The sequence below is a fragment of the Pelobates fuscus genome, chromosome 10 (assembly GCF_036172605.1).
Source record: "Pelobates fuscus isolate aPelFus1 chromosome 10, aPelFus1.pri, whole genome shotgun sequence".
Classification (NCBI taxonomy): domain Eukaryota; kingdom Metazoa; phylum Chordata; class Amphibia; order Anura; family Pelobatidae; genus Pelobates; species Pelobates fuscus.
In genome coordinates this window covers 144866862-144890791 of record NC_086326.1, presented here as the reverse complement: position 1 = coordinate 144890791, position 23930 = coordinate 144866862, and the positions used below count along the sequence as shown (strand labels likewise).

Genomic DNA, 23930 nt, shown 5'->3' with positions numbered 1-23930 from the left:
TATTTCTCCATTGTTGCTGCCGATATTTTTATGTTTTCTCTTGATAGATTCACATCTGTTTAAAACTCCTATTTTCTGGGACTGTTCTCCTGGCGACCACTAGATGGCCACATTATTATACTTCCCAACCTCTTTGATTTTTATTGCTGGAACGCATGATTCAGTGGAACGCGGAAGTGAAGGTTCACTTCCGGTTCCGGTTCTCGGCCGATACAGAACGCGGGAATTTCAACTAATATTGAAAGAAATCAGCTGGATATGATCTACTATCCCACCAATGAGGGAGGAAACAAAGGAGGATGCCCAGACTATCACCAATCAACTGAGGGGTTAGCCCTATAAAACAGGACTGGTGGGAGGGTGGGAGTAGGCTGTATTTTTTTCATTCTGTCACTTCTGCATGTAATTTTAATTTATTTGGTCCCTGAGGAAGTTCCAGTTTGTGAACGAAACGCGTAGGACCTCATTTTTAAGCCTGTATTTCTACCTTTATTGCTGGGTGATTTTTCATCCTTAATAAATTGTTTTATTTTTTCTACCACCTTGGAAGTCCTGTTTTTTTCACTTATCGTTTGGAGCAAGTGGAGAAAGGCACCAGCCCCCCATTATAATCGGGGGAGGCACCCTAGAACGCGATCTTTTCATCTACATCTCGTGAGTGCATTTCATGATCACTTACTAATTATTTAATGTAGATTTACACTATGTACACTTTTGTCTTTCAATTGTAGATCTCTCAGCCGTATCCCAAATATCTCTGTTGTCTTGTATAATATTGCTAATAGCCTATTGATTATCTAGGTGTATTGAAAATCTGTACTAATACTTGTTAAGTATCCTGGTCTATGTGGACCAATACTCTCATCACCTTAAGACAAGTGATTTAGAAATGATCTTCATTGTGGTTATTGTTGTCATAATTTGTCATATTTTATACCTATTGTTATACCAAGTATTCACTAATTGTCATGCATGCTACATATTAATCACAATAAATTGTATTTTTTTGAATCGGTCATGATTAACGTGTGAAATACAAATCCTCTAATAAATGTACTCCAGGGTCTCAAGTAAAATAGTGGGTAACTCTTCGCTTTAAATTAAACGGGAAACAGTGCCAACATATTGATTTTTGATACTAATAAAAGTTAAATCGTTTTGATAATTTTTATCAAATATTTATAACCCCATAAATATCCTCACAGTTTGTTTTTCTCAAACCTCTTATAAAACAACATTTGCGTTGCTATTTGCATGATAATTGCTGGATGTTGGAAACCGAGGAGCCCACTATATCTTTTATATAAACAAATATGGTTTATTTTCAATACAGAACACATTACTGCTGCTTCTAGACACAACTATCTGAAGTTTTAATCTCTTTGGTCTTCTTGGTTGTACTCACACAGAACCCAGACGATGTACGGTCCTTTCTTGTTTTTTTTAAGGGGTTAAGCTCATGTAAAACAGTACTGCTAATATCCGGTCTCCAACAAGTATAAAGCAAACTACTTCTGAATTGGCTCAGCTACTTTACACTTACTGGTGACCTGGCCACTAGCAGTACTGTTATACATGAGCTTAACTGTTTTTTTTTTTTTAACTTTACTCTAATCTGCCACGTATCTTTGTACTATACTTTTTGACATTGGTCTGGAACAAAGGAGGTTGTCACTTATTATTTCGATATGTATGCCTTAACTCCACCGGGTATATATCCAATGATTTGGAAGGGTGTGGGTGTACTTGCTCGGGGACAAGATCTAATTTTGAGTGAGTCACCATCATCCTTCCTTGCCAGAGACCCCCTGGGCAGAAGTTTTACTTAAAAGTGCTAATTACTCACTTTTCAATTATTTTATCCTTTTTGTTTATATCAGTTGTTGGTGTAAATAATTTATCATATATTTGTGTATGCACTGTGACAATTTTTTGCTCATAATAAACATTATTTTATTAAGTTCTGTCTTTGTCTGGTTAAGAATTATGTTACCTGAAGAGACTAGTTAGTATTTTTGCAATTCCTTTAATATTGTGCTAAGTTGTATTTGGTTGGTTTTTATTATTAGGTTTACCCGGGGACCAAGGCACCCCATTTATGTATTGTCTTGGTGGTGGCAGCATTAAAATAGTAATAGTTATACTATTATGTTTAAGTGTGGGTGGTAAGGGGGTTTTGTGATTATTTCCGGTCTAGATCAGACAAATAGTGAACTTTAACCCTTTCACCACCACAACTACGTCACGCACACTCTTGGAGTAGGGTGCGTTCATGACAGTATTGTTTTAATTAATTGAATGTGAACTTTTATATGGAATTGCTAGCCTTCTCTCTTTGGTTTTCTGATAAATTCCCGTAGCAGTTACCTCCCATCCTACAGCTTCTCCACCTCCTATTTATGATCAGATTAGCTCCACTTTTTTTGCCACATCCACCCTAACCTCATGAAACAGCTGTGTAATCCAACTAGATAAAGAGGAAATTAATTTAGACATCTGATGGATGAATATACAGCTACAGCAACTTAATAAATGCGTATGAGATTATTATAGACGATGACACCATATGCCTACAAAATAAGTAATCTGGACACAAAAATCTCTCAACTAATGTTTATTACAACAACAAATCTGGAATAGTATTTAATATTTCTAACTATTTTGTTCTTGTTATTTTAGCTAAATCCTGTTGTTTTCTTTTAAACATTCCATAGAAAGAAAGGGTAAATAGAAGAAACAGCAAACGAAGAAAATGAAAGAAAATGCTATACATTTACAGGGAATTGACTGTCTATGGAAGATCCCGCTATCTCGTATGATCCGCCATTAGGCTTAAATTATGTACTCTCATGTATGTGCAAGAGTACAGCAGTGACCGGCTCTAAAGAGGACCCCCGTATTAAGATAACAGTGCCCGTGATGGAACTTAACCTGCCCGTTCAGACACCGGACCCACAACGGTGATGTCACCATCAGGGGACTTTGCAAATTTGGCACAGTCCCCAACTGGTGACAGTGTTTCCCTAAAGAAAAATGTACAATGGTACAATTCTGCTTTGGGCAATGAAACCACGAGGTGATTATATTGAATTGCTATTCATCTGCTATGGTGGGAACATCTTACAAATTTGTGTATAGAATAGTGGCAGTTCACTAAACTAGAGCGACTGCATCAATAATCATTTGTGGTCTAGGCATTTCGAGAACAAGTTTAGTCAGCTTTTGTTAGAATACTTTTAGCGATTATTGTGGGATGTTTGTGTGCAGGAATTTTGTGTAGCTGCCAATATTCCCTTCTGCATGGGTAAGAATACCTGCTCAAGTAATCGGTATTTGAAGTGGGTTATATGTTCCTAAAATAGGAACCGATATCTTTCAGTTCATGACATTTCCAAGAAAAACCTTACTAAAGAGTTTACTGTGTTGGTGAAAGCATTGGTGGTATTGCAAACATACATCCCTTTGCGGTCTTCCCAGGATACTCTGCATGGCCCTTTCCTTGGGCTTTAGAAATTTATATCAGATGTACTTGAACAGCCTTGCATTTGGTGAGAGGTAAGGTATTCCCTCTTACTAAAACATTTCCCACATTCAGAACAAGAATATGGTTTTTCCCCTTTGTGAATCTTTTTATGTGCGAGGAGATTTGAATAATTTGTAAAAGATCTCCCACATTCAGAACAAACAAATGGTTTTTCTCCTGTGTGAATCCTTTGGTGTGCAAGAAGTCTTGGTTTTTCTATAAAACATTTCCCACATTCAAAACAAGAAAATGGCTTCTCTCCTGTATGAATCCTCTCATGTGTAATAAGATAGGCCTTGTGCCTAAACGATTTCCCACATACAGAGCAGGAGAAAGGTTTCTCTCCTGTATGAATCTTCAGATGTGTATTACGACCGGATCTCTGGCTGAAACATTTCCCACACTCTGCACAAGAAAATGGCTTTTCTCCAGTGTGAATTCTCTCGTGAGATTTAAGAGTTGCCTTCAGTTTAAAACATTTCCCACATTCGGAACAAGAAAATGGCTTTTCACCAGCATGCACATTCTGAGGTCTAAAAAAATATTTTGTCTTTAAACATTTACCACATGAGCAAGAAAGCGAATTCGCTCCTTGGCAAATCCTGTTCCTTCTGGTAAACCGTGATTTCAGATATAAACATTGATGTCCAAAGAAATGTACCTTACTGGCAAAAAATGTCCCACATTCAGAACATGTTACTTTGTTTCCATCATGGGCTTTCTGATCTTTATCAACATCGGAATGGGTATCAGAAGCCTTACTTATCTCAAAACTGTTATACAGCTGGTCTACTGTGTGTTTTCTTTGATTTAATATTTCCATGCTTTCTCCCAGCTGTGTGTTACTATTCCATTTCTGTTGTCTCTCAAATTTACAGATGGGGGTTGAAACGGATGGGTCGGAGACATTTCTCTCCTCATTCGTGGTCGATTTCTCCTTAAACGTAGAGGCATATTCTGGAGGTGTATAAATGTCAGTGTCTAACAGATTTTCACTGTTACAAAAAACTGGTTCATCCTTGATATGAGTAGGTGGATATTCTAACTGTGTAGGTCGTGTTGGTGTATAAATGTCACTACCTGTGAAAAAGTCTTCTTCATACGAGGGTGATTCCTCTTTAATATGAACAGACATGTATTCTGTGGGGACACCAAGCTCAGTACTTTCTTCACACGCGGCAATATGAGTAGAATGACATTCTGTCTGTGTATTTTCTGGGGGTAAATAAATGCCTCTGTGGTTTTCTTGTATAGAGGAGATGGATTCCTTCTGAATAGGAGTAGAGTTATACTCAGTTTGGAGAAAGTTTTGATCAACGCCAGCATGTGTTAAGTCTATTTCTTCAAATAAAGTTCTCTCATATCTCAAAGGTTTCCGCTTTCGTCCCCTTTTATTTATTCTAACGCATTTTATTTCTTGATTAATTGTTTGTTCATCTTCTTTGGTACTCCGGATGTTAAACCCTTCAGCTTCAGGTGTGTTCATTGAATCAGCTAATGGGGAAAAAAAAAAAAATAATGAAAAAATAAAATATAATCATATATAGCTTATTACTTTGTCTAAATTTTGTAGAAAAATCTTGGCACAGACTTGATTGCCGACTTAGTCTCCAATAGTCTGGAGTCTTGCAGAGATTGTGTTTTATTTAATGGTCCGTTAAAGGCCTTCATCATCTATAAAAAAAAAAAAATTAATCTTCCCTACCACTTGAACAAAAAGTAGGGGGACGCGTCACCTGCTTCTTTAGTTTGAGTGCAGCGCTATACCAGTAGGTGAAATAAGGTGTTGCATCCTGCACTGTGATTTCATCAAGGGGAGCGTCACCCCAAAATCTGACATCAAGCCTGTATACTTAGAGCCAGTTTACAAAAGGCTCTTAAAAAAGGTGAGCACCTAATTTTATTTATTTAAAAAAACAACTCGCATAAAATTAGCAAACGTACTGCACCCAGATCTCGCCTTTTTTCTCCTATCTTCATTTACTGCAAATAACGTGGAGAGGAGTATACACATCGATCAACCAATAGGGGGGGGGGATTGTGTGACCGACCTTAAAGGTACAGAAACAAGGACGTTTAGAGCCTTATTTCTGGAAAAGGCTAAAAAAAAAAATGTGAGTATTTCCACTCACAGCCCACTAGTTGATTGTTTGTTGTTAATATATACAATATTGCACAATTCTTTGTATTTCCTTCTTTTTGCATCTATACCTCTAATCAAGCATTATATAGAGGGTAAGAGTTTTACGCCTCCTATTGAAAACACTTTCACCTACTGGCATAGCGCTGCACTCAAACGGATAGTTTGGAAGAGAGATATAGAGATATAGATATATATCTCTCTATCAACCAGACGGTAAGTTTATGTTTCTTTGGTGATCACTTTGTTGTGGTGGGGTAGTAGGAGTCCCCACAGGGTGTATACAGCAGCTAGAGAGAGATCTATTGTTAAACTAGATATCTAACGAGTGCCACCTAGTCCACACCTTTTTGTGTATATTTTTCACCTGCTTCTATTTTTTTCATATGTAATGATGATCATATAGTGATTATAGTAGTTCTCATCGAGTTGGAATCTTTGTAACCACATACAGAAGCTCTGGCTCAAGTTTAATGTTTTTATTTCTGCCTTGTAATCTATTTTTCGCATTTAACATGAATGAGGCGTACTAAGTCTCTCTTAGGTGGTTTCATGTTATGTTGAGGATCACGATCTGCTAAAAAAGACATATTGAAAGAAACCAGAGACTACATTCCAAGTTCTTCACCAACGAGAGCGGCTTCGGTATTTATTCAATATGGCATACACAAACACACACCCCTTTATTTACAGATGTTATCATCGTGTATATTGCTTATTTTTTTGGCAGAACAACCTTTTTTAGTTTTTTTTTTTTTACTTTCTAGATTTTGTGGTGATCGAGGAATCCCCATGTCCAGGTTTGTTTGCTGTCCAGTTCCACTTCACTTTTGACTATTACCCCTTGACCTATGTTTGCTTTCTTGTTAGTACTCCGTCTATCTCCCGATATTGCCAGTGTAACACACAAATTGGGGTGTATGTGCTTATTACATTCAGAAATGCAGATTTTAAATCAAGATCCCTCATGACTAAAGTTTGATCATGCCTTTTTTCTCCATCTCACAGCATAGACGAAGGCAGGGATGGGCAACCTTCCGCACTCCAGATGTTGTGGACTACATCCCCCATAATGCTCTTACACCCATAATGCTGGCATAGCTTCATGGGAAGTGTAGTCCAAAATATCTGGAGTTCCGAAGGTTTCCTGTGCCTGGACTAAGGTCTTAGATCCCATAAAATGTTAAGCAGACCATTGAGAAGTAGTATTTGAGGACATGGGATGATGACACTTACTTAGTTATTGTGGGTTCACTGGGTTAAGAACGGTTAATCAGTTTTAAATTGCTATATCCCATCTGATCACTTGCTTGGAAAGCATGATAAAAAAATAAAATAAATAAAAAACCACACGACACCTTTTCCATAGCTCAAGGAGGAATGTTCGCTTGCCTAGATTTCTACAACACATTCGTAGGTGTATCACTCACTGAACTATCGGAAAGTGTTATCCTTTATAATGTTAGGAGGGGATGGATCTGGAGAAGGTTTTTCTTTTTTTAACCTTTTTGGTAATAGCGGTCCTGTGACGGGAGAATTAGTCATATCGATCACTGGTTCAGTGGTTTATGAGAACAAACATGTGTCAACAGTAGATTTCACTTTCAAAAGTGAATTCTATGCTAAAATTTGCAAATATTATTTTTCAGAACAAAAATGTGGACTCAAGACCGGTTCTATTCATAAACATAATCAAAACAATTGTGGCTAAACCTTCCCTTACCCAATGAGCTGAGAGTCTGGTGAGTCTCCAGCAGGGCATCATTATAGGTTTCCTTGTGTCCTTCTAAATACTCCCACACCTACAAGGAAAAATAGAGATTTACATCCTCACACCTTAGCACCCTATTAAATAAACAGAACTACACAGCTCCTAGTTATTGTGTGCTCAAACAATTCACATGTAGTTAAATAGTATTAGAATGGTGAATAATTTAGTTACATGTAAATTAAAGAGAGAGAAGCAGGATCGAGAATGTGGGATAAAAAAAAAGAAAAGAAAAAAAAAACAAAAAACTATGCACAATGAGGGTCAGGAGTGAAGTTGGACAAGAAAAGCAGATAAACTGGTTATGGAAAGAGTAAGAAAACTGGGTATGAAAGGAACAAGTGACATTGGAGGTAGAGTGAGATTGGCAAATGACATGGGGAAATAGAGGATAAATGTCATGGATAATGGAATGAGCCAGAGAAATGGGACTAGAAGGGAACAATAAAATAATCATGAAAGTCTGAACCTCACAAGTGGATTACAGATAAAATGGCGTTTTATTATTGTAGGGTGCCTCCAGGAAGCTCTGGTCTATAACAGAAACCTATTTAAAGTGATTCAATAGGTAACCACACCACTTCATCTCAATGACAGGTCTCAACCCCGCCTCCCCCTTAACTCTCCAGCTATGAAACATTGCCACTATTCAAAACGGAAATGTTTTGACTGCATGGTTAACTTGCTTATAGTGGCCATCATACGGACAGGAGACTACCTGATTTGCGCAGCTCTGTGTTTTGCTGCTAATGTGCACTAGCCTTCCAATGCTTTCCTGTAGTCTTTATGATCTCAGTCAAGGAGGAGGGATGGAAGACTGGAGACCAACTCTGCAAGGGAGGAAAGGAAGTAAAAGCACCTTTATCCTTCACAGAGGGAGACCCAGGAGCCCAACTAGTTAGGGCACGTTTGTATTCCTACACTATAGTGTTCCATTAAGATTTATTTTTCCATAATTAAGAGGTGGGATTTTACTTGCATCTCTTCTATAGTCTGATGAAAGACCAACAATGCTGAAACACTGCTGGTCAGCTTCCCGGTTTGTAAAAGAGTAAATGATGGCCATCCTGACTACACATTATAAATGGAGGAAACAATAATACAGTAACCATCACCCAGCATCCTCACCTTTCCAGTCAGCAGGTGGATGATCTTATTGGCCATTACTAGGATCTTCAGGTCATTGTTTTTCTCATGTATCAGAGAATGAGGTGAAGGCACCATGCTGGGGCTCTGGGACTTGCTGGGTCTGTCTGACACACTGAAACCATGGTTCTGCACAGCGGGCTCTCCAGGACTCTTCACAGCAATGTAATTCTATGTAAATAGAGCAATTTGAATAAATCTCTGCGTAACAAGAGAAATGCCCAAGATAAAAATAACCTAAAACGGTACCCAGCGCACAATCCCAAACACACTGCAATACAACTAAAATCATTTCACCTCCCTCCCCTTTGATTTGCGAGTTTATGTAGTTTTACCAAGGCTCCTACATATACCAGTTGCATCACTGCACGACAAGTCCCAGAATGATTACCCCTATTCGCTTTACATTCCCTCTGAAAATTAATTCTAATCTGTGTTTGTAAACAAGACATCTAGTCACAGAGCCACATGTAAAATGGGAATTTACCTAAAGGCAGTCTAGCAAGCTATTAACATAGCAGGGGATAAGAAAATCTTAATTAAACAGAACTTGCAATAAAGAAAGCCTAAATAGGGCTCTCTTTACAGGAAGTGTTTATGGAAGGCTGTGCAAGTCACATGCAGGGAGGTGTGACTAGGGTTCATAAACAAAGGGATTTAACTCCTAAATGGAAGAGGATTGAGCAGTGAGGCTGCAGGGGCATGTTCTATACACCAAAACTGCTTCATTAAGCTAAAGTTGTTCGGGTGACTATAGTGTCCCTTTAAGCTAAAGTTATTTTAGTGGCTATAGTGTCCCTTTAATGGCACCATACAAGAAATGTCATGCCATCTGTGACGGATTGACTGGCCACTTAACTGCGCCAGAATCTAGCCACATTTACCAAAACAGAGCTATGTGGGGATGTAAGAAACCTGGATGTAACTATAGGGGAACATGTATGTCTAGGGTTATTATTGTTAGGCGCCCTGGTGTCCACTAGGTAATTCAATTATTTTGTGCCTAGCACTGCAGAAGAGCCAGCCTTAATCAAGCTCATAGGGGATATCTGCTGCTAAGAATATGCTGGTGATCCCTTTATACCACTCAGGGATTATGGAACATTTTTGTATCTACTTGACTTTTTATACTCACACTTTATTGGGACATCTCAATCCTTGAATTCAATGTACATAGTATATTTTATAATACTGCTCTACATTTCCAGGTAACACAACTAGCCACATTTGTCTTTCGGCATTGTGACTAGCATTTTGTGTTATTCTCCCCCTTTTTTGTTAGTGTTCTTGGGGTTATGCCCTGGAGTCTCTCCTCAGTACTTGAGTTGGTCTTTCACCGCTGGAACACCACATTGGTGGTGTATGTCCAGCGGAGATTAACCAATTTACACAATTATACGGTAAATTCACCCAACTATCTGGGCAGGACACGGGGATCATACGGAATAATAGATCCATTTTGGGAGAATATAAGATTTTACAATATTTATTCTCCCCCACCATGTAACGTCCCGAAATCTCCACTCTTTGAATTTTTTATGAGTATATTTTAGTAGGGACATGAAATTATGAATCAAAATTATTAAAGTTAACTTAATGAGAAGAAATGAGTCACTGACATTCCCAGAATCCCTCACCTCTCCAGTCAGCAGGTAGTTGACCTCCAGGGTCAGATCCAGGATCCTCTCCGTCATCTGATTCCGGTTTGTGTTTGTCATTATTCAGCCAATCAGGCAGCCTGAGAACAGTTGTGGACAAAAGTTAAACTAGATCTGTTATTACAGAGTAACAGAATATTCCATTTCAATTTATACTTTAAACCTGAAATTAATAGAAAAATACAATTACAGAGATGCTGTTACTTCCCAGGATAAACCGTATTTCATGGCTATAGCCATGGCAGCAAAACAATGGTTAGCTCCTGCCCTAATAGACCAGAACCAATAAAAACAAAGGGTATAAGTACCCCCTCCAACACGCAGTCTTTTATTCCCGTCCTATTCCCTATAGGACGTATATATTTTATTGTGAACATTTTTGGTTCCAATTTTTCTTTTTAGCTAACCTGGTGGTTGTTACCCCCTTCCCCAAGAGAGTTTAGGCTCTCTTCCTCAGGAAGCCTTCAGGGTACAGTCCTGTGCAAAGGTGAAGCCCTGAGGATACCTCTTTAGTGACCCTGGGGGTAGCAAGAAAGCTTTTGGCAAAATCCCTGGGACACCTTACCCTCTCCTACCAAACATTTTGGATTCAGGCATAAGAAAATTAACTTACATTGCTGTAGTTTGCTTGGAGTCCTCGTTTTTGGGAATAAACCGAATGGCTCTTATAATGCAAGTATTTTCTTCTCTTTAAACAAATGGTGTTCGGGGGTTTTATAATCCCCGACCATTCACGACAGTTTTAGCGTTCATGCATTTTGGTACAAATGAAATCTGTTTGTGACGAAGTTCCTGTACTCCGACCGAGTACCTCCGCCCAATTCGCTTCCTGGGATCCTAAAACGCTTGCATCCCAGTCGCCGAAGCTTGACCGGGGTCTTCTACCCTACCAGGCTGCAGCTTTCCTTCCAGGCAGGTATCATTCCCTTTGCCTCTTCTGCTGCAGCTCTGCTTACACCGATTAAAGTTACCTTTACAAAGGCAATTGCGACTCTCAGGCCTAGCTCTTGATTTATCCCAGGACTAGAGGGATTGTGCAGCCAGCAAACCGGTCCAAAGACTTTCACTGGGATCCCTAAAAAATGCACAAATGACACCCAGTTCCAAATGGAACCAACATACAAAAATATTTTTCTTGGGACTACCCTATACGTACATTACATATAGATTACTGTGACAACTCAAAAGTACAATCAAATCACATTAGACAACATACAGGAACTAATAATAACATTGTAACGGATCTCCGTGTACTCCGACCGAGTACCCTCCGTTGATGGATGCTCCTAGCACTTACAGAGGACTCCAAGCACTCCACCAGACACCATAAGCACCGCAGGCTGCAGCTATCTCCCTTCAGAACGAAGCAGGAACAAGCTCTTACAAGAGCTCAGTGATTATAGCAAGGGAATATGCCTAGCATAGCAATCCCTTGTAGCAGATTCCCCCAATAAGAGACAGGACTCAAGTTGAGGGTAAAAATAGAACTCTGGCTGCTAGCTTGCAGCCCTTTTTATTAGGTGCTCCCATGAAGGGGAGGGACACACACAGTAACGTACATTAACCAATCACACAATAGTTACATCCCACACATAGCCCTCCCCTCTACCTGTAAACTAATTATCTGTACACACAGGAAAATACAATTATCATAGGTAGGGAAAATACAGTTTTTACACAACATTCATAACTCCCAAAATATACATCACATTCGCATAAAAATACATATTCACAATCAATCCATTCAGGGGAACAACATACTCAAAAATCATACGAATTGGACCAGGGGTTCAAAAGTTAGTACAAATGTGCATTTGACCTTCTGGAAGCATGGTTTTTCCAGCTCAAACTAGTTCCCCAGAATCCTCTATCCTGGAGACAACGGAGAAGCTGATTTAATTATATCCAGGGACAAACACAGCCTCCATTAAGCACATGTTACCAGAACCACCAAAAGACATAAAAATACATAACTCCTGTTATACTAAACAGAACCCCCACATTCAACCCATCCCCAGATGGCTTGGATCTGAGCGCTCAACATATCCAAACAGCGCTCAGATGCCACAAACACAGTTCAAACGCCATGGGGTTTTAAGTTTCGTATGGGCTGATGAGAGGGCCCATAATCCTGGGGCAGCCCAATAACACACAGTATGCCCAAATACCGGGCATAAAGGGCCAAATCGCCCAGGGACCGTAGTCACAGGGTAAGAGGCGGGCAAGCAGCCCCCTCCAAAACACAGTGGCGAAGTGGCTTTCGCTACAGACATATTTATAAAGGAGTGGTAAATACCATAATTAAGAGAAAATAGCTCTCCTGCCTGCAGAATTGGCAAAATGCAAACTACCCGAATATGCAAATTATCAAGCCTTGCTATTCAGGTAGTGCATATAGCTGTTGCTAGGTCCTTGCAACCAACAGGTGGCACTGTACAGGCTTCACAGACAAAGCAATCAATTTGATTGCAAGCATTAGCAAGACAGGAGGGCACATTAACATTTAACCCCAAACAACCACATTACACACACTTTGCACCCACAATGCACACAGGGTGACTTAAACATAGGAATCATCCAGATACCCAATTGAATTGTCCATCTCAAGTTCTTGGTGATTGAGACTACCATTACACTGTGCTTATGTTTCTGTCCAACGAATGACGATCGAGCTTCTAGAACCCCGGTCGTTCACACCATTTTTGGGCTTTCGTCTCACACCACTGTGCATGTGTTAACCAAATAGAGTACGCAATGCATGCACGAATGTTCGCGAATGCGCATGCGCAGTGGCAAAAGGCCAATTATGACATCACCTATCCTATTAAAAGCGCCAAGACTCTTAATCCTGGAATTTTGTCTCCACTTTTTCCGTGAGCTATACTTAAGCAAAGAATTCCTAATTTGATCCTTTGTGCATCGTCGTTATTGTAAGTGTTTAAAGTCTCAGTAATTAAAGGGATAGTATCTGATCAGTTTTTTCCTTTCTTCATGGTGTATTAATTTTCACATCAGGATTCAGTTATGGATTTGGATTCATCATCCTCTGATAAACGATCACAATCTAAGAGTAATAGGTAAGCCATTTATCTACTTTTCCTATTTAAAAGGATGGTAATAAACTAAACAGAGCAATGCTTAATATTCCCTTTTGTTTCAGTTCAACTGGAAGAAAAGCGAGAGTTTCAAAAAGGAAGTCTCCCAAGAAGCATATATGTGAGGCGTGCAATGCCAGAGTAATAGAAGAGAAACACCTTTGTGTAGCAGGCCCTTCCAATCCTTCTTGCATCATGGATTTAATCGAGCAATCGGTTTCTCAGGGTATTAAAGAGGCCAGTAAGTCACGCAAAAGGCCCAGATACAGACGATATATTGGCATGAGGATTTTTCGTCAGAGGAGCAATTTCAACACCCCCCTGAAAAATTAGATCCAGCTATTGTGGATCACTCGATTTCAGGGTCAGAAATCACTGAATTTGAAAGAGCCCACCACATAAGAACCTTCATCTACTAAATTCTTCTCAGATCTCAAAAATAAAATAAAAAAAAACAACTAAAATTTCCAGTCCATGAGATTATAAAGGCTCTTCCTATAGATGAATGGACTAAAATGGAAAATAAGCTTTCTCCGCATGGCAGGATTTCCTGCCTATACACTTTAGTCCTCAGATGTGGCTTCATGGGTTTCTGCTCCTAAAGTAGACACTGCTAAAGTCAGACTGGCCAAGCATACGACTGTCGGTAGATAATGTGGGCTCCTTAAGGGATCCTATGGATTGCATAATGAACTTTAACCTGGCCAAAGCCCATATTGCAGCTGGCACTTGCCTTCTACCCCTTTGTCTCAGGCTCTAAAATTATGGATAGAAGATGGAGGAGGATCTGAGAGAAGGCAGAAAAAGAGCATCCATTGACAGTCTTCAAGACATTAAAGGACCACTATAGGCACCCAGACCACTTCAGCTTAATGAAGTGGTCTGGGTGCCTGGTCCAGCTAGGGTTAACCCTTTTTTCTATAAACATAGCAGTTTCAGAGAAACTGCTATGTTTATAATAGGGTTAATCCAGCCTCTAGTGGCTGTCTCATTGACAGTCGCTAGAGGCACTTCCGCGCTTCTCACTGTGATTTTCACAGTGAGAAGACGCCAGCGTCCATAGGAAAGCATTGTAAATGCTTTCCTATGAGACTGGCTGAATGCGCACGCGGCTCTTGCCGCGCATGCAGCCGAGGAGGAGGAGAGTACCCCGCCCGGCGCTGGAGAAAAAAGTAAGTTTAACCCCTTCCTCTCCATCCAGCCCGGCGGGAGGGGGCACCCTCAGGGCACTATAGTTCCGGGAAAATGAGTATGTTTTCCTGGAACTATAATGGTCCTTTAAACTAGCAGCAGACTTTATTCAGAAGCCTCAGTCGGCATGGTTAGGGCGCTATCCAGAAACATGTTCCTCTCGGTCTCCGCCAGAAGAGATCTCTGGTTAAGAAATTGGACAGTTGATGCTTAGTCTAAAAACAGCCTTTCCAAGGAGATATGCTTTTTGGGAAACAACTGGATGACTACATTAAGAGAGCAGCAGGATCGCAGACCTAGAAAGAGTTTTAGAGATAGAAGAATCTTCCTTTCAAGACCACAGATCTTACCGTCCAGGCCGAGATTATGGAAGATCTCAATCTGGGCGAGGTGGTCGCTCTTCTACCAGAGGAAATAGATGGTGCTGATCCCCTGGATCTAAGAGCTCTAGAACATTATGATGGCCTACATTCCCAAGTAGAAGGAGTAGGCGACTGCCTGCTTTTATTCTTTCCTGCCAGGGAGAACACCATAAAAGACAAATGGATCCCTGAATATTGTGGCAAACGGTTACTTCATGGAATTCGACAAGTCTCCTCCTAGACGCAGCATTCATGTCATAAGGTGGCCCAGAGACATAGTGAAAAGAATGGTCCTCGAATTTCATAACAACTCTTCAGAGTGTCATTATAAAGGTCCCAGAAGAAGAAAAATCACACTGTTTCTATTCTTATCTGTTGCTCACAAAAAAAGCTGTAGGAGGTTGGAGACCGATTCTGGACCTGCATATTCTCAACAAATACCTGAGTGAAGTTTCTTAAAACCAATCTCTTCAGGAAAGTTTATGACCTCTCAGAGTAAGCTCTACCTCACACACCTGTCCCTTGCTCTCTCCTAAAGTGCAGCACTCGACAATCTCCTCAAGCTCTGCTTCACTTCCACCTTGTTTGATTGCCACCTCTTGTCGTATTGTATTTTATACCCAACCTTCTCTAGACTGTACGCTCATTTGAGCAGTGTCCTCTTATTATTTTAACTCTTCAACCTATTGCTCCTGTAAGTTTTTGTAATTGCCTCATTTATTGTTAATCTCCCCCTCTTATAATATTAAAGAGCTATGGAATATGTTGGTGCTATATAAATGCCAATAATAAATAAAGTCAGGAAATTCAAGATGGAATGCCTACAATCCATCCTGAAAGTGATATTTCCGGGTCAATGGATGATTAAAAGATCTTAAGGTTCACAACAGAGGAAGAGCATTTCCTACCCTTCTATTTCAATTGAGCACTGCCCCTTGTATCTTCACTAAATCATAGTGAGCCTTATAGCAGGAGAAAAAAAAAAGGGCATCGCCACTTTTCACTATTTGGACGACATCCTTATTATTGCAGACAAAGGGACTATCTCATGGTCATCTCTGGATCACCATTTTGCTAAAACACAGCTGGAAGATGAATGTATCCAAAAGCATCTACTTAGGAGCTCAATGCTCAAAGTGCAGCTTTTACAGGACAGAGGAAGACGCCATCAAATATAAAAAAGACAATTGCCGCAAAAGTAACGTCAGCTCAAAACATCATGAGGCTGTTAGGATTCATGTCCTCTACAATTGGGATGACAAGATGGGCCCAATGGAAGAGGAGACCATTACAAGACCTATTCCTAAGTCAGTTCAAGACAGGCAATCTTCTCCAGCCGATCAGAATTGTCCCCAAAACTCATAATTTCCGCCTATAGTGGTTGGAAAGCATAAACCTATACCTAGGAGAGGCTCTTTGGATCATCTTGACAACAGCCGCTAGGGTTGGGGATCCTATCTCCAAGATCAGATAACCCAAGGGAGATGGAAAGCTTCAGCCTCGGAAGTCCCCTCAAATATTATGGAACGTCTTGCCGTCTTCAAAGCCTTAAGGACATTCAAGAATCTCCCTTATCAGAAGTGGGGGATGGTACGAGTAGACAATTCAACAGTAGTAACCTACATAAATCACCAAGAGTCATCGGTAGATTAACATCCTGAAACCAATGATGTCCTGGGTCCAAAGAAATCTACAAGGACTAGTGGCTATCCATCTTCCAGGTTTAAACAACACAGTGGCAAATTACCTGAGCAGACAGAGAATCGACCCGGGAGAATGGTCTCTGCCTTGCAAAGTCTTTCTAGACCTAGTCAAATAGATCTGATGGCCAACTCCAAGAACAGCAAGGTTCAGTGATTCTTCTCCAGAAGCTCTGACCATCAAGCCAGAGGAAAGAATGCACTTTCTTGGAAACGGAACTTCGCTCTGTGTTATGCCATTCCCTCAGTGTCCATGTTTGCCACATTCCTCAGGAGACTCAATAGACTGTGCCAAGAGAGGGAGACAATCATTTTATTAGCCCCCTTCTGGCCTAGCATTTTTTTTGGTGTTAGGTTTTGTTTTTTCCCTCTCAATCTTAGCTTGGGTATTCCCATTGTTGTACTGCCATGGATATGGCTAGGAAAAGAGAAAATGTATACCTACTTACCGTAATTTTCTTTTCCTGGCCGTAGACCATTGCAGCACATGAATCCCACCCGAAAGTTTATAGCTTGGTGTGGTGACATTTTGTCATCAAACTCATTTTTATCATGGCGAACTGTGAGTGGGATCTGATAACTTCATAAGGTTTAGTTATGAGGAAAGTTCAGGGTCTGCATGCAGAGGATAGAGACACTGAATGGCAGTGCTGCTTACTCTGCAGCACTGCCACAGGAAGCACCTCTAGTAGCCATCTGAGGAGTGGCCAGTGGAGATATCATTAGGCTGTAATGTAAGCACTGCATTTTCTCTGAAAAAACAGCGTTTATTGCAAAAAGCCTTAAGGGAATGATTATACTCACCAGTACAAATACAATAAGCTGTAGTTGTTCTGATGACTATAGGGTCCCATTAATTGGTTCCGGTCTATTAGAGAAGGGGCTAACCATTCTTGTGCTGCCATGGCCTATGACCAGGAAAATAAAATTATGGTAAGTATGAATATGGTAAGTATATTTACCCCATACACAGTATATACAGGGGGTGTATGTTTACCCCCCATACATTATATACACAGTATATACAGGGGGTGTATGTTTACCCCCCATACATTATATACACAGTATATACAGGGGGTGTATATTTACCCCATACATTATATACACAGTATATACAGGGGGTGTATATTTACCCCCCATACATTATATACACAGTATATACAGGGGGTGAATGTTTACCCCCCATACATTATATACACAGTATATACAGGGGGTGAATGTTTACCCCCCATACATTATATACACAGTATATACAGGGGGTGAATGTTTACCCCCCATACATTATATACACAGTATATACAGGGGGTGAATGTTTACCCCCCATACATTATATACACAGTATATACAGGGGGTGTATGTTTACCCCCCATACATTATATACACAGTATATACAGGGGGTGTATGTTTACCCCCCATACATTATATACACAGTATATACAGGGGGTGTATGTTTACCCCCCATACATTATATACACAGTATATACAGGGGGTGTATATTTACCCCCCATACATTATATACAGGGGGTGTATATTTACCCCCCATACATTATATACACAGTATATACAGGGGGTGTATATTTACCCCCCCCCCATACATTATATACACAGTATATACAGGGGGTGTATATTTACCCCCCCCCCCCCCCATACATTATATACACAGTATATACAGGGGGTGTATATTTACCCCCCCATACATTATATACACAGTATATACAGGGGGTGTATATTTACCCCCCCCCCATACATTATATACACAGTATATACAGGGGGTGTATATTTACCCCCCCCCCCCATACATTATATACACAGTATATACAGGGGGTGTATATTTACCCCCCCATACATTATATACACAGTATTTACAGGGGGTGTATATTTACCCCCCCATACATTATACACACAGTATATACAGGGGGTGTATATTTACCCCCCCATACATTATACACACAGTATATACAGGGGGTGTATATTTACCCCCCCCATACATTATACACACAGTATATACAGGGGGTGTATATTTACCCCCCCATACATTATACACACAGTATATACAGGGGGTGTATATTTACCCCATACATTATATACACAGTATATACAGGGGGTGTATATTTACCCCATACATTATATACACAGTATATACAGGGGGTGTATATTTACCCCCATACATTATATACACAGTATATACAGGGGTTTGTATATTTCCCCCATACATTATATACACAGTATATACAGGGGGTGTATATTTCCCCCATACATTATATACACAGTATATACAGGGGGTGTATATTTACCCCCATACATTATATACACAGTATATACAGGGGGTGTATATTGACCCCCCATACATTATATACACAGTATATACAGGGGGTGTATATTGACCCCCCATACATTATATACACAGTATATACAGGGGGTGTATATTGACCCCCCATACATTATATACACAGTATATACAGGGGGTGTATATTGACCCCCCATACATTATATACACAGTATATACAGGGGGTGTATATTGACCCCCCATACATTATATACACAGTATATACAGGGGGTGTATATTTACCCCATACATTATATACACAGTATATACAGGGGGTGTATATTTACCCCATACATTATACACACAGTATATACAGGGGGTGTATATTTACCCCATACATTATATACACAGTATATACAGGGGGTGTATATTTACCCCATACATTATATACACAGTATATACAGGGGGTGTATATTTACCCCATACATTATATACACAGTATATACAGGGGGTGTATACTTACCCCATACATTATATACACAGTATATACAGGGGGTGTATATTTACCCCATACATTATATACACAGTATATACAGGGGGTGTATATTTACCCCATACATTATACACACAGTATATACAGGGGGTGTATATTTTACCCCCCATACATTATATACACAGTATATACAGGGGGTGTATATTTACCCCATACATTATATACACAGTATATACGGGGGGTGTATATTTACCCCATACATTATATACACAGTATATACAGGGGGTGTATATTTACCCCATACATTATATACACAGTATATACAGGGGGTGTATATTTACCCCATACATTATATACACAGTATATACGGGGGGTGTATATTTACCCCATACATTATATACACAGTATATACAGGGGGTGTATATTTACCCCATACATTATATACACAGTATATACAGGGGGTGTATATTTACCCCATACATTATATACACAGTATATACAGGGGGTGTATATTTACCCCATACATTATATACACAGTATATACAGGGGGTGTGTATTTACCCCATACATTATATACACAGTACACTGCGTGCAGAATTATTAGGCAAATGAGTATTTTGACCACATCATCCTCTTTATGCATGTTGTCTTACTCCAAGCTGTATAGGCTCGAAAGCCTACTACCAATTAAGCATATTAGGTGATGTGCATCTCTGTAATGAGAAGGGGTGTGGTCTAATGACATCAACACCCTATATCAGGTGTGCATAATTATTAGGCAACCTCCTTTCCTTTGGCAAAATGGGTCAAAAGAAGGACTTGACAGGCTCAGAAAAGTTAAAAATAGTGAGATATCTTGCAGAGGGATGCAGCACTCTTAAAATTGCAAAGCTTCTGAAGCGTGATCATCGAACAATCAAGCGTTTCATTCAAAATAGTCAACAGGGTCGCAAGAGGCATGTGGAGAAACCAAGGCGCAAAATAACTGCCCATGAACTGAGAAAAGTCAAGCGTGCAGCTGCCAAGATGCCACTTGCCACCAGTTTGGCCATATTTCAGAGCTGCAACATCACTGGAGTGCCCGAAAGCACAAGGTGTGCAATACTCAGAGACATGGCCAAGGTAAGAAAGGCTGAAAGACGACCACCACTGAACAAGACACACAAGCTGAAACGTCAAGACTGGGCCAAGAAATATCTCAAGACTGATTTTTCTAAGGTTTTATGGACTGATGAAATGAGAGTGAGTCTTGATGGGCCAGATGGATGGATTGGTAAAGGGCAGAGAGCTCCAGTCCAACTCAGACGCCAGCAAGGTGGAGGTGGAGTACTGGTTTGGGCTGGTATCATCAAAGATGAGCTTGTGGGGCCTTTTCGGGTTGAGAATGGAGTCAAGCTCAACTCCCAGTTTCTGGAAGACACCTTCTTCAAGCAGTGGTACAGGAAGAAGTCTGCATCCTTCAAGAAAAACATGATTTTCATGCAGGACAATGCTCCATCACACGCGTCCAAGTACTCCACAGCGTGGCTGGCAAGAAAGAGTATAAAAGAAGAAAATCTAATGACATGGCCTCCTTGTTCACCTGATCTGAACCCCATTGAGAACCTGTGGTCCATCATCAAATGTGAGATTTACAAGGAGGGAAAACAGTACACCTCTCTGAACAGTGTCTGGGAGGCTGTGGTTGCTGCTGTACGCAATGTTGATGGTGAACAGATCAAAACACTGACAGAATCCATGGATGGCAGGCTTTTGAGTGTCCTTGCAAAGAAAGGTGGCTATATTGGTCACTGATTTGTTTTTGTTATGTTTTTGAATGTCAGAAATGTATATTTGTGAATGTTGAGATGTTATATTGGTTTCACTGGTAAAAATAAATAATTGAAATGGGTATATATTTGTTTTTTGTTAAGTTGCCTAATAATTATGCACAGTAATAGTCACCTGCACACACAGATATCCCCCTAAAATAGCTAAAACTAAAAACAAACTAAAAACTACTTCCAAAAATATTCAGCTTTGATATTAATGAGTTTTTTGGGTTCATTGAGAACATGGTTGTTGTTCAATAATAAAATTAATCCTCAAAAATACAACTTGCCTAATAATTCTGCACTCCCTGTATATACAGGGGGTGTATATTTACCCCATACATTATATACACAGTATATACAGGGGGTGTATATTTACCCCCATACATTATACACACAGTATATACAGGGGGGTGTATATTTACCCCCATACATTATACACACAGTATATACAGGGGGGTGTATATTTACCCCCATACATTATACACACAGTATATACAGGGGGTGTATATTTACCCCCCATACATTATATACACAGTATATACAGGGGGTGTATATTTACCCCCCATACATTATATACACAGTATATACAGGGGGTGTATATTTACCCCATACATTATATACACAGTATATACAGGGGGTGTATATTTACCCCATACATTATATACACAGTATATACAGGGGGTGTATATTTACCCCATACATTATATACACAGTATATACAGGGGGTGTATATTTACCCCCCATACATTATATACACAGTATATACAGGGGGTGTATATTTACCCCCCATACATTATATACACAGTATATACAGGGGGTGTATATTTACCCCCCATACATTATATACACAGTATATACAGGGGGTGTATATTTACCCCCCATACATTATATACACAGTATATACAGGGGGTGTATATTTACCCCCCATACATTATATACACAGTATATACAGGGGGTGTATATTTACCCCCCATACATTATATACACAGTATATACAGGGGGTGTATATTTACCCCATACATTATATACACAGTATATACAGGGGGTGTATATTTACCCCATACATTATATACACAGTATATACAGGGGGTGTATATTTACCCCATACATTATATACACAGTATATACAGGGGGTGTATATTTACCCCATACATTATATACACAGTATATACAGGGGGTGTATATTTACCCCATACATTATATACACAGTATATACAGGGGGTGTATATTTACCCCATACATTATATACACAGTATATACAGGGGGTGTATATTTACCCCATACATTATATACACAGTATATACAGGGGGTGTATATTTACCCCATACATTATATACACAGTATATACAGGGGGTGTATATTTACCCCATACATTATATACACAGTATATACAGGGGGTGTATATTTACCCCATACATTATATACACAGTATATACAGGGGGTGTATATTTACCCCATACATTATATACACAGTATATACAGGGGGTGTATATTTACCCCATACATTATATACACAGTATATACAGGGGGTGTATATTTACCCCATACATTATATACACAGTATATACAGGGGGTGTATATTTACCCCATACATTATATACACAGTATATACAGGGGGTGTATATTTACCCCCATACATTATATACACAGTATATACAGGGGGTGTATATTTACCCCATACATTATATACACAGTATATACAGGGGGTGTATATTTACCCCCATACATTATATACACAGTATATACAGGGGGTGTATATTTACCCCCATACATTATACACACAGTATATACAGGGGGTGTATATTTACCCCCATACATTATATACACAGTATATACAGGGGGTGTATATTTACCCCCATACATTATACACACAGTATATACAGGGGGTGTATATTTACCCCCATACATTATATACACAGTATATACAGGGGGTGTATATTTACCCCCCATACATTATATACACAGTATATACAGGGGGTGTATATTTACCCCCATACATTATACACACAGTATATACAGGGGGTGTATATTTACCCCCATACATTATACACACAGTATATACAGGGGGTGTATATTTACCCCATACATTATATACACAGTATATACAGGGGGTGTATATTTACCCCATACATTATATACACAGTATATACAGGGGGTGTATATTTACCCCCATACATTATATACACAGTATATACAGGGGGTGTATATTGACCCCCATACATTATATACACAGTATATACAGGGGGTGTATATTTACCCCATACATTATATACACAGTATATACAGGGGGTGTATATTTACCCCATACATTATATACACAGTATATACAGGGGGTGTATATTTACCCCCATACATTATATACACAGTATATACAGGGGGTGTATATTACAATGTTTGTACCTTTGTTATTATACACACTGGCTGTCTCTGTTTCCCGGTCACTCGGGGTCAGGGTTGGTAAGGTTTACGATACGGCGACCTGTTAAGATAACTAAACAAGTCACATGACTACTCTGACCTCACATGTGAGACAACTGCTCTTCAAATGAGGCGATATAATATGACGTCATCACAAAACGTTTGATGGGGGCCATCTTTGTTTAGGGCAATGCTGTGTATACTGAGAGCTATGTTCCTAGTGCTGTGCAATGAGCTGGTCAAGATAAACTACACTAACTCTATATATTGAGCTGGGAATGTTCCATAATATCCTGTACTGACTCCATATATTGAGCTGGGAATGTTCCATGATATCCTGTACTGACTCTATATAT

The 23930-nt window shown here is 39.6% G+C and overlaps 1 protein-coding gene across 2 annotated transcripts; it reads right to left on the bottom strand.

Annotated features, from left to right (window-relative positions):
- Positions 1 to 2761: 2761 nt before the first annotated feature.
- On the bottom strand, positions 2762 to 23631 carry LOC134575198 (oocyte zinc finger protein XlCOF22-like). Of its 2 annotated transcripts, XM_063434442.1 has the most exons (5): positions 23557 to 23631; positions 10215 to 10315; positions 8560 to 8748; positions 7387 to 7465; positions 2762 to 5017 (listed from the first exon to the last, which is right to left on the bottom strand). In XM_063434442.1, exons 2-5 carry the CDS (start codon positions 10293 to 10295, stop codon positions 3507 to 3509), a joined length of 1860 nt encoding a protein of 619 aa, XP_063290512.1. In that variant the 5' UTR covers positions 10296 to 10315; positions 23557 to 23631; the 3' UTR covers positions 2762 to 3506. The 2 variants fall into 2 exon arrangements, with proteins under 2 accessions (XP_063290512.1, XP_063290513.1); XM_063434443.1 differs by lacking the exon at positions 23557 to 23631 and having other exon boundaries at positions 10215 to 10359.
- Between the last annotated feature and the right edge of the window lie 299 nt (positions 23632 to 23930).

What these genes read in the sequence shown, in the direction of transcription:
- LOC134575198 (XM_063434442.1), bottom strand. Translation starts at nt 10,295, where the DNA reads ATGACAAACACAAACCGGAATCAGATGACGGAGAGGATCCTGGATCTG. An exon ending in ACTACCTGCTGACTGGAGAG is followed by an intron (nt 8,749 to 10,214) that starts GTGAGGGATTCT and finishes CTATTTACATAG; the next exon opens with AATTACATTGCTGTGAAGAG. An exon ending in CCAGACTCTCAGCTCATTGG is followed by an intron (nt 5,018 to 7,386) that starts GTAAGGGAAGGT and finishes TTTCCCCATTAG; the next exon opens with CTGATTCAATGAACACACCT.